At 42.2% G+C, this 12,766-nt stretch overlaps 1 protein-coding gene across 1 annotated transcript in view; it reads right to left on the reverse strand.

Moving 5' to 3' along the window:
- The window catches only part of LOC137439910 (nuclear receptor corepressor 1), a 345,171-nt gene that overhangs the window by 222,754 nt on the left and 109,651 nt on the right, over positions 1–12,766 (reverse strand). The window contains 2 exon segments of the mRNA XM_078768007.1: positions 8,621–8,681; positions 8,912–9,033. Coding sequence (XP_078624133.1) covers positions 8,621–8,681; positions 8,912–9,033 — 183 coding nt within the window.

Consider the following 12,766-nt stretch of genomic DNA (forward strand, 5'->3'; position numbering starts at 1 on the left):
ATCCACTCTTTTCATGTGGTGTAGATGGGTCAAACACATCAGTGTATAATCACAACGCCATTGAAGTAGGCTGGTCTTGCTCTTCCTCATGTACATATTACACGGGAAGGTGCAGGCACAGATTTTAGGATGGTAGAAAATATAATTAAAAGGAGCAATAAAAACACACCTGTTACATCTATGTACCAAAACCCAGTCAACAATGAATAAAATGGAAACCTTCAGTTACCAAGGGTGGGTGAAAAATACAGCCTGCCAACAAAAGCATATTTGGAGGAAAATTCAAATCAGACAAGAAAAGAGGGGACTTTAAGGAAATGCCATGGACGATGCAGGAAGAGCAGCGGATAAAGTGGATATATTCAACATCGTGGAATTTATTTTAGCAGAGAGAAAGGAATTGAAGAAAATACGAATTGTGCAGGAAAGGTACGAAAGACAAAACTTGGTGATTGTAGCCATATGGGTGAAGAATTGAGAGGGGTGAAGGTTACAGGAAACATCTCATATGGCAGATAGTGTATGTATATCGAGACGGGAAAGGAAATAAATACCTGCATAAACATACAGTTTCTCCATTATCACTCACCTGCCAGATGTGATGAATTTGGAATGGAAATTATCTTCAATGAAAACAACTAAGACGGTGCAGCCACCTGCTTGATGTGGTCAGGTGGAAATGGCCACCATTGGAAGTTCACATACCATCGGTGCTCAGCCAGTGTTAGCATGTTGACGAAACAGGCCACGTTTGATTCTGAGGTTATTTGTCAGGCAGCGAAATTCTGCTCGGCGAATGGATCGCAAAATTACTTTTCTCATCGTGCTCTGTGTGTCACAATTAATCAAATGTACTGCACAAGTGAACACGTCATAGTTTGCCCTCATCACTTTTGTGGTCATCAGAGGCTTCTTCTTCTTCTTGCTCTTTTTGGCAAAGGTCTTCATATTAAAATAAGCAATTGTGTCTCTCTGACCACGATACATTTGGTTGTTACGTATCCAATCTCAACAAAACTTGACAAGAGGATTAAGGGTCACATGAAGAAGGTTGCAGAAACCTCATTTGCCCTCCTCCCCAAAGGTGTTTACCCTCTTGGGCAAAATCCGTGTTGAGGTGTATATCTGTGTTAAAATTGCTAATAAAGGCCCCTTCTTATAACAAAAGTAATAACAACACTAATGATAATAGCATAATATTCAGGTTATTACAAAACAATATTAATACTAATAATATCCCCCCTCCCCAAGGGGGGTTTCCTCCTTTAGCAAATGACGTGTTATCATGTACGTGTATAAATCGATTATCATGGTGTTTTGTGGGGCACCCCTACCAGAAGTATAAAATATTATAAACCACAAACACGCATGATTACCTGTTGAAAGTCGCTGCTGCTGTTTAACACTAAACTGAAAGTGAGGAAACTCGAGGTGTGTTCAGTTACCAAGCAGCTAGTTAGAGCTTGCCAAGCTAGCCGTTCCTTATCAACGGTTTTGAATGGAGTGCTTGCTCGAATGCTTAAACCACTTGGCGTGCGCTGTACAAGAAAATTGGTAACTGAACACACTCCCGACGTTCTTGAGTACCAAGCCGAGATCTACTGAAATCTATTTATTCCGGAGAGGATAATAACATGACCCTTACTGTCGCTCCTGTACGGAATTACGTCACAGCAATAAGCTTATAGAAATTAGGTGCAGGACTGAACGTTACAGAAAGAGTGCAATGCCTTATATCGTTTGACTTTTAAATACCATGAATGTGTTCTAAGTAAGATTAATCTCTTAACACATATTCTCCAAGTGAGATTCATAACAGATTTACCTTTTCTTTCCCTAGTTTTATATTTCAAGGAAATTTTTATCTTGGAACGTGGTACTTATTATTGCAGCCATTTTAACAGTGTGTATTTTATACGTGTGTATTTTATACGTGTGTATTTTATACGTAGGTATTTTATACGTGTGTATTTTATACGTGTGTATTTTATACGTGTGTATTTTATACGTGTGTATTTTATACGTGTGTATTTTATACGTGTGTATTTTATACGTAGGTATTTTATACGTGTGTATTTTATACGTGTGTATTTTATACGTGTGTATTTTATACGTGTGTATTTTATACGTGTGTATTTTATACGTGTGTATTTTATACGTGTGTATTTTATACGTGTGTATTTTATACGTGTGTATTTTATACGTGTGTATTTTATACGTGTGTATTTTATACGTGTGTATTTTATACGTGTGTATTTTATACGTGTGTATTTTACGTGTGTATTTTATACGTGTGTATTTTATACGTGTGTATTTTATACGTAGGTATTTTATACGTGTGTATTTTATACGTGTGTATTTTATGACAATGGGTGTATTTCACAATAATGCGTGTACCTTAAACGATGCTTATTTTTAATGTTATTAATGCCTGAATATGGAGTTGTAGTGTAGTAATTTTTTTTATTCATTTTAATTATTTGTCTGTTATAGTGATTGCAAATTTATACGTGTGTATAAATTTATATTTTTAATTATAATTATTTAATATTAATTAAATAATTAATATTAATATTAATTATAATTTATAATTATTTATTTATTATAGTGATTGCAAATTATTGACTTATTTATTTCATGATCTCGTATTTATGTTATGTTGTAAATCATTCACAATTCAGCCTTCGCTGTGACGAATTGATAATAAAACCATGATTGATTGATTGAATGGGTGTACTCATTGTTTAAAGACAAAAAAGGATTGCCTGGCACTTATAGATGTTCTTATTTGTACTTATAGATGTATTTATAGATGTTCCCAGTGTGTACCCTGGATAAGAATAGGTACGCCGTATCCCTGCGTGTCGTAGGAGGCGACTAAGAGGGTTGGCGTCAGGAAGGGCATCCGGCCATAAAAAAAACATTGCCTCAAAAAGAGAACCATGACAATTACAACTACATGTGGGCAGGGTACAGCCCGAAGTGGAGATCGGTTTCTGAGGTTTGGGACATGGAATGTAGGGACAATGACAGGGAGATCAGGAGAAGTGGTGGAAGTATTGGTCAGAAGAAGAGTGGACATATGTTGTGTGCAAGAGACGAGATGGAAGGGAAGTGGTGTGAGAATGGTGAAGGGTAGGCAGGGACAGAAATACAAGTTTGTGTGGCAAGGGTGCCTGGAGGGCGTGAATGGTGTTGGTGTCCTGTTTTCTGAGGAGTTTGTAGACAGTGTGGTGAGTGTGACTAGAGTGAGTGATAGGTTGATGATGGTGAAAATGATGATTGGAAAGCTCTTGGTGAACGTCATCTCGGGATATGCTCCGCAGGTTGGTCGGAGCGATGAAGAGAAGGACAAGTTCTGGTGTGCGATAGAGAAGCTGATGGAAAACGTGAAAGATGAGGAAGTTGTTGTGGTAGGAGGAGACCTAAATGGACATGTGGGAAGGAGTATGGATGGTTTTGAAGGAGTTCATGGGGGTTACGGATATGGTGTGAGAAATGGAGAAGGTGAAAGGATTTTGGAGTTTGCTGATGGAGCTGATTTGTTGATTTGTAATACTCAGTTCCAGAAAGAGGATAATAAGCTTGTTACATACACGTCAGGTGGGTCGACGACAACCGTTGACTACCTGATGGTGCGTAGGCGAGATAGGGGGCACCTCCGAGACACAAAGGTGATCCCGGGGGAGGAGGCTGTTTCACAGCACCACTTGGTTGTCTGCGACGTAAGGGTGAAAGGTGCGAGGAGAGCTCGGCGGGTGAAGTACCAACCGAGAATGAAGGTGTGGAGGTTGAAAGAGGTGACAGTAAGGGAGGCATTAAAAGAGAGGCTGAGTAGGGTCGAGGATGATGTGGTTGAGCTTGAAAGTGGTTGGATGTCAATGAAAGCTAGTCTGTTGGGAGCCGTTGGTGAGGTATGTGGATGGACAAAAGGACCACCGAGGCACTCGGAAACATGGTGGTGGGATGATGAAGTTGGAAAGACGATTGACGAGAAGAGGAAGAAGTTCAAGGAGTGGCAGAAGGCGAAGGGTACGGGAGCAGAAACAGCAGAGCATGAAAGTTATAAGGCAGCCAGGAAGGCTGCAAAGAAAGAGGTAGCAAAGGCGCAGGAGGCATGTAGGAAAATGTTCGGAGAACGCTTGGATTCGGAAGAGGGTCAGAGAGCGGTATTCAGGATTGCAAAGCAGATAGCGAAAGAGAGGTGTGATGTGATGGGGGTGAGCTGCTTGAAGGATGAAGTGGGACAAATCGTTGTCGACCCAGATGGAATTAAAGGAAGATGGAAAAGATATATGGAAATGCTGTTGAATACAGAGAATGAATGGGATGGCAACATAGAGAGTAACCCAGTTTTAGGACCGGCAGAGAAGATAACTGAGAAGGAAGTTGAGGAAGCGATAAAAGCAATGAAGGGTAGAAAAGTGGGAGGGCCGACGGGAGTTGTGAGAGATATGTTGAAGGCAGCAGGAAGTTGGGGTGTGAAGAGAATGACAGAGATCTGTAATCTGGTGGTGAAAGAAGGCCGCATTCCAGTGGATTGGGAACTGAGTACCCTCGTCCCTCTATACAAGGGGAAAGGTGACACTCTGGAGTGTGGCTCGTACCGAGCGATAAAGTTATTGGAGCATGGAATGAAGGTATTGGAAAGGGTGTTGGAGAGGAGGATAAGGAAGAAAGTGAAGATCGACGAAATGCAGTTTGGATTTATGCCAGGAAGAGGAACGACAGACGCGCTTTTCATTGTGAGGCAGTTGCAGGAGAAGTACATGGAGAAGAGGAAGAAGTTGTTTCTTGGGTTTGTTGATCTGGAGAAAGCATTCGATCGGGTTCCATGCAAAGTATTGACATGGGCATTGAGGAAGTTAGGAGTGGAGGAATGGTTGATCAGAGTAGTGATGGCAATGTACAAGAGCACGCACAGCTGTAAGGACGAAGGACGGGAACAGTGGTGAGTTTGAGGTGAAGGTGGGAGTGCATCAGGGGTCGGTACTAAGTCCACTACTATTTGTAGCTGTGATGGAGGTGCTGGCTCAGAACGTAAAGGAGGGTTTACCGTGGGAGTTGTTGTATGCAGATGATCTGGTGTTGATTGCGGAAAGTATGGATGGACTGAAGGAAAAGATGAACACGTGGAAGGAATGTATGGAGACAAAAGGTCTGAAGGTGAATATCGGAAAGACGAAGGTGATGGCAAGTGGTAAAGCATGTGGTGAGGTGGAAAGAACTGGGAAGTGGCCCTGTGCTGTGTGTAGGAAGGGTGTCGGAGTGAACTCCATTCAGTGTACAATGTGCGCTGAGTGGGTTCATCAAAAATGTAGTGGTCTGAGAGGGTCATTAACCAGTGTGGCAGCTACATTCAAATGTAGGGTGGGCACAGAGGGAGCTGCAGATGGAGGAAATGTTGAGTTGGATCTTGGAGATGGCGTGAAGCTGGAAGGTGTGAAAACATTTTGCTACCTCGGAGACATGCTTAATGGAGAAGGTGGATCAGACTCGGCAACGGTTGCTCGAGTGAGATGTGCATGGAAGAAGTTTCGGGAATTGAGTGGCGTGCTGATGATGAGGGGAGTGTCGTTGAAGCTGAAGGGAAAGGTGTATGCTGCATGTGTGAGAAGTGTTATGATTTATGGGAGCGAGACATGGGTAATGAACGTAGAGCAGCAACGAAGGTTGGAAAGGGTGGAAATGCGAATGGTTCAACGGATGTGCGGAGTATCGTTGAGAGAGAGGAAGACAAATGATAAATTGCGAAAGATGATGGGAATAGAGCCTGTGATTGATGCTGTGAAGAGGAACAGGTTGAGATGGTTTGGTCATGTGTTGAGGAAGGATGAAAGTGACTGGTTGAGAAGAGTGATGGAAATGAATGTAGAAGGAAGTAGAAGACGGGGAAGACCGAGAAAGACTTGGCTAAAGATGGTGGAAGAAGAAATGCGGGCAAGGGGGTTAACAAGGAGAGATGCAGAAAATAGGGCAAAATGGAGAAGATTGTCATGGGGACCGCAAGGCTAACCCCCGCTCTAGCAGGGAAAATGGCCTTTAAAATGCATGTTGTTGTTGTTGTTGTTGTTGTTATAGATGTTCTTATTTGTAAACACACGTGTTTGCATTTCCCAGAGGCTTAGGTAATAAGGAAAGAAAGTGCATTTACCCGAGTGATAAAAGGAAACAATTCATGATTGTCAAACTGATACATCAAAAGCATCAATGTCTGAATTGGCTGGAACTTGGACTCGGCTACATTACTGCTCAACGAGTGGTAAGGAAGGAATGGTAATGAATGGTAATTCTACCCCCGCTAATTCACCCCAGATACACTTTTTTTTATTTTATTTTTTTTGAAATTCCAACTTCTTTCCTGGAAGTCCTTGCAGTGTTCATATGTTTTATACCTCTCCCACCTCCCCCCAAGGCCTCCCCCTCCCACATTTCTCCCGATGTCCCTGCTCTCATATGTTGTGTTTGTGTCCTTGCCCCTCTCTCCCCATCTTGTCTACCGCTCCCCTTATTTTTTGTGTTTTATGTGTCGGTTTGACTTTTTGTGTGATTAATGTCAGCTCTTTCACGAGCCTCGATCTTGTATACAAAAAAAAAAAAAAAAAAAAAAAAAAACTGGTAAGGAAGTGTATTTCACAATATTGTGTGAAATAGCGTTTCACAAAACCTCAAGGGTTTTTTTTGTTTTTTTTACATAATTTTACGTGGTACAATGGCCGAACACTTGATACAGATTTCACCGTCAGTGTTATTTTAGGGCACTAGGGTAAGAAAGGAAAAGTTTTTTATTTATTTATTTCTCTAATCAGCAAGACACAGAATTGGCTCTATTACAGGGAGAATGACAAATGGAATGAATCATAGATTTGGCATGAGATTGCTGTCCAACTAGCTTTAGAGAGCAGCCTACGCATGGTAATCCAGTGTTAGATCCAATTATTGGGGGGTGGAGTAGCTGCAGATGGAAGGAACAATGTGGGAGATAGATTTCTATAGATAGTGAGCTCGAAGGACAGCGAGGTTAGAGTGCAAGCATTCTGGAACGGAAGAGGGAGACAGGAATCAAGAAAGGGAAAATAGGGTCTTGCAGTTTCTGGGGAGTGAACTAAAGAAAGTGGCACAAATACAGTACAAGGTCAGTAAAGATAGTGCATGGAAGCAATTTAAGGATTTTTGTACGTGTATACATTACGTTTACGTTTGTTTTTTTAACATAGCTTTACTGAGGGCGAAATATTATTTGGAGTGTTACTCAAGTACAAAGCATATGTTAATAAAGATAAATAAGTTTGCCTTTGGTGCAGACCAGAAAAACAACAGAGAAGAACAGTTTAAAAAAAAGTCAGGAAAGAAAGGGAATCTGAGGAAAACAGACCAATGAATAACACACACAGCAATGCAACATGCATTTAACAAGATGGAGTATTTCACAATATAGAGTCTCTCTGGGGTGTGTAGATTATAGTAGATCTGAAAATATGAAGTCAAGATAAAAAAAAAAAAAAAAAAACCCCACACACGCACGCACACGCACACGCACACACTATGCATTTGGAACAAGAGGGAGAATTGCCCTAACAAGTTTAGGTTCAATATGTTAAAGGGTAAGGTGGAAAAGTCTGGAAAGCTGACCCATGTATAATATGATATTTTCCAAGTCCAAAAAGGCCATAACTCAGTGAAAAATTGGTGAAACCCCCCAAAACTCAAATGTGTTCTGTAACTTATCATAATAAAGCCCTGTACCACGTTTCAGTTGAATAGGGTAATGGGTATGGAACAAAAGTGTAAAAACCACAGGTGGGACGGACGGACAGACGAGCAGACAGACAGAGAGCAAACCTATAGTCTCCTCCGGGTAGGGGACCAATAAGGGTCCGACAAAACGCTGTCAAGCGAAAGCACTTATCATGTGACTGGTGAATAAAGGATTGACAGTTCCAAACAAACATACAAATGATGGAAATATACCAACATCAACAAGCAGCTTTCCTGCTAATAAAAAGCTGCTGGAGGAAGTCGTCATGAACACGAAGGAAGTTAGAAAGCAATTGGGAAGTGCGATGAAAGGGAGGAGGAGGAAAAAGCGATCTTCTTAAAGAACAATTGCTGCGTTAGAACAATTATTATAGGAAGAATGCATGGTATCAAATGCTGTACCTCAATTTAGGAAAGATCTGAGGTAAGCAGTGAGATATTTGACGTGAGGGAGGGGAAGGCAAGAAAAGACGGGGAGGCCTTCGAAAGTACAGTTAGAAAGACTTGGCAAGATGAAAAGTGGCTGCAAATTAATGGGAAGTTAATGTGGGTTAACGAAAGCTCGTCGAGGTAGATATTGACAACGTGGTACATAAAGTATGTATAATTTTGATTTTTGGATTTGCAATAATGGTCTCGCCCAAAGCGTTTGGAGTAGGCCATATCTTGAGCAATTTACAGGAAGGCTCGCAATTTTGTAGAGTCATATGCACACAACACATTTCCGATACAACGTGTCCGTGTGCGCGCACTTTGCTCAATCTCGACTTGATGGACGAGCTCTCTCAGAGCAAACCATCACTCGTAAATTATGGATGCCACGACACAAATAAATGTGTGGAATGTGTGTGGGTGAGCTTACCTCCATGGCATCTGCCTCCACCTGCTGGAAGTATGCAACCTCCGCTCGTCGATCAGGAGACCTAAATAAAGGGCAATTAATAAGCAGGAGAGGCTTGTATAACCAGTAACTGTGACACATGGTTACTTTGTTTCATCCATTCAGAAAACGAAACAGTGACGATGATTGAAGGTGTCATCATAAAGGTGACAATGAATGCAGGCACAATGAGAAGAAGAAGATGGCACTGACAATTCGGTTATTGGTGCCAGCCATTGTTGGACAAAAAAATAAAAACTATCCCTGGCTCACCATCCAAGACTAAAATGGAACTCTGACAGCAGCGAAGGTCTTCGGCGTGTCAAGGACTGTCGTGCCATGCCTGCTTGGAGCTCCGAGTGCGACGGGCGAAAGTCACCGACCCCGGAGACCTCCTGCACACAGGTTCACGGTGGTAGAGGAATTGTTTCAAGGAGAGCTTTACACACAGGCGATTTTGCAAACCACAACAGTGGAGGACATAAAAGACCCAAACCCTGTCTTCATAGAAAGGGTCCTGGATATAAGGTAGAGGTTAACCCGGTGAAAGGCCGAAGCTATCACGAAGAAGATTTCGGGTCACTACACCCAATTGCAAGTGCTGCCCCTGCTGCTGTGATATAAATACTGCCAAGTTGCAGCCAAAGTGAAAAATTGCCTGTTTGTGCCTGTGACATGTTTCCATCTGCAATGTTTATGATCCAATAATTAAACATTGGTGTCAGTCTCATACAGAGAAGCACAATATACAAATAAAAGAAAGATTTCAAGATGACATTTAAAACCACCCTTGAAAATCATCAGGAAATACGTCCCATTAGGAGGCGATACTGTAATGGGACTGAGAGGAGGAGGCTGATGTGAAAGGACAAGACTCTGACCAAAGTCTTGCAACAAGAATAGTATGGGCTACCAATAGCAAAGCCGTGGAAACTTGTCAGAGCTGCAGACAATTTAAGTGAGGCAGGAGAATTCGAGGAAAGGAGGGCAGAGTATGTGACATTGCGACATCCCCCAGGTAGCGACGATGGTTGGCCTATATGGGAAACCTTGGCAGCAGAGCAACAGGAAACTACATCCTGGCAGTGGAGAGATTGCATGAAATCCGCACCACCACCACTCTTCTCTGCCCCCCACCCACCCAACTCCCCTCCTTGACCTTGTCGGCCAAGAATTCACTCCAAAGGTCAGAAACAAACGGAAACAGAACCCCTCTACCTTCTTTCCAGAGACTTGCTTAAATTGAAAGACGAGAGTGAAAGATTCCTTGTCTTCCTCATTCCAAAGAGGCAAGAAGGAAAAATCGCTAAGTTGAAAAAAATTTGTGGCACCAGGCCAGTGTGGCTGCAAAGGAAAACGTCGACTTTGGCTTGTAAAAATAAACAATCTATTATGTTCACATTGCTAGGGGCAACCAAACAAAATATATCAAAACGATACAGTATTCCGATAAACTACAGAGCCTTCACCAACATTCTGCAGAACTCTCCGCAATTTGAAAAGTACCTGTATCACAGGTGTGCAACCAGGACTTTTATAAGCAGGGAGGGGAGGGAGGGCCGTACAAATATAAGAAATCCTTATAAATGAAGAGTAGTATGGGACAGAAGGTTATTTGTAGGCATTACACACACTGTGCTATGGACAAGGGAAAGACTCGAGTGGCCCTGGACCCCTCCATCCACCTTATTGGCACTCCTGCCTGTACATTACTAAAGGAGTGAGCATATACAGCCACATGAAAAAGTAAGTACACCCCATGTAAAGTTTTGACTTTTTCAACATATTTCAACATACAGCTATTTGATCTTCATTTCAACAATATTGATAGATAAAGGTGATATAATATAACAACTATCATGAAACATTTACATTTTGTAGTCCATTGTTTAATTTAAATAAACATAAATGCAAATTTCGCATGTGGAAAAAGTAAGTACACCCTTGGCTCTAATAGGTGGTATTGCCCCCTTTGGCAGACAAAACCTCAAGTAGGCGTTTCTCATAACTGTCTACCAGTCTCTGACATCGACTGGGAGAAATTTTTGCCCACTCCTCCATGCAGAATTCTTTCAGCTGTGCGATGTTTGAGGGGTTTCTTGCATGCACAGCTCGTTTCAAATCCCCCCAAAACATCTCGATGGGATTTAGATCCGGGCTTTGACTTGGCCATTCCAGAACCTTCCATTTCTTTCTTTTCAGCCATTCCTTGGTGGATTTACCTGTATGTTTAGGGTCATTGTCATGTTGCAAGGTCCACCTTCGGTTGAGCTTCAACTTTCCGACAGATGGCCTCACATTATCCTCAAGCACCCTCTGGTACAATGAAGAATTCATAGTGGATTCTATGATGGTGAGCTGCCCAGGCCCTGATGCAGCAAAGCTGCCCCAAACCATAATATTTCCACCACCATGCTTTACAGTTGGTATCAGGTTCTTGTGGTCAAATGCTGTCTTTGGTTTTCGCCAAACATGTCTTCTGGTACTGTGGCCAAATAGCTCTACCTTTGACTCATCCGTCGAGAGCACATTGTTCCAGAAGTGCTGGTCTTTGCCTAGGTGTTCATTGGCAAACTTTAGTCTTGCCCTGATGTTCTTTCTGGACAGCAAAGGTTTCCTCCTGGCACAACTCCCATGTAGATCAAAGTTGTGCAGCCTCTTTCTAATGGTAGAATCATACACTTTGACATCAACAGTGGCAAGAGCTACCTGTAGGTCCCGTGATGACATTCTGGGGTTCTTAGAGACTTCTTTCAGCATCTTGTGGTCTGCTCTCAGGCTGGCCTGAACAAGTTGGCAGTTGTTTGGAATCTTCTCCACTTGTAGATGATCTTCCGGACAGTCGTATGATTTCAAATTGTTTGGAGATCTTTTTAAATCCCTTCCCAGACTCGTAGGCATCTATAACCTTCTTTCTGAAGGCCCCAGAGAGCTCATTTGATCTATGCATGGTGATGCCGCACATTTCAACAACAAAAAGCAAACCAAAGTAAATGTCTGAGGTTTAAATAAGACAGGTTCCTCCAAGATCCTCTCTGATGATGTTCTAATCATTTGAACCTGAGCTGGTGCATCTGATTCTAATTTTAGGTATTTGAAGTAGTGATAAATGTAGGGGTGTACTTACTTTTTCCACATGCGAAATTTGCATTTATGTTTATTTAAATTATACAATGGACTACAAAATGTAAATGTTTCATGATATTTGTTATATTATATCACCTTTATCTATCAATATTGTTGAAATGAAGATCAAATAGCTGTATGTTGAAATATGTTGAAAAAGTCAAAACTTTACATGGGGTGTACTTGCTTTTTCACATGACTGTATGTTCACTATCCAGTAGAGGGAGTGAAGTTCAGGGGAGGGGAGTGATGGGGTGTAAACAAATGTGTTTGGCTAATATTAGATGGGAAAAAAAATTAATACAAGAGCAAAAATGGAATCAGTCACACATACCCAGAGTTCAAACTTAACCATATCGTATTGTAAAAGTCATGATAACCTTTGTTGCTTCAAATCCAATAATCAATTAGAAATGGAGACATCTTCTTTCATATATATGAGAAGCATATCGCTGCGGGTAGCATGATTTGGCGGGTGATGATGCAGTGGCACATGTAGGTTCGAGAGGAACTTGTCTGGTAATTTGTTCAGGTTGCCGGCGATAACTCGCCTACTCTACGCGAGGGCCACAATGAGATCATTAACGTCCACTAAGCTAATGCTGGCAGGTGGGATATCCGGCTCAACGTCCATTCCAGGGATGGCCTTGGTGATCCTGCCGGAACAAATTGAGACATTTGTCTACCAGTATATCTAGTTTATCAATATTATTAATACACTGGCAGGGACCCGCAGAACATCCGTGCAATGTAAAATGTGACGAAGTCCTCAACGCCCCCTCACCCCCCACCTCCCTCGACACAAACGCAAAGTCATCAATATCCCTTCTCCCTCCTAAGTCCTCAACCTCCCCTGCCTGACCCTAAGGTTGCAATCCCCCTCCCCACCACCTCAACTCCAAGCCTTCAAATCCCCTATCCCCCCCCCCCCCCTCAACTCCAAGCCTTCAAATCCCCTACCCCCCCCTCAACTCTTCATTCCCCCCCCCCCCAACTCTTAAT

Source organism: Myxine glutinosa, chromosome 14, assembly GCF_964187855.1.
Source record: "Myxine glutinosa chromosome 14, kmMyxGlut1.1, whole genome shotgun sequence".
Lineage (NCBI taxonomy): Eukaryota > Metazoa > Chordata > Myxini > Myxiniformes > Myxinidae > Myxine > Myxine glutinosa.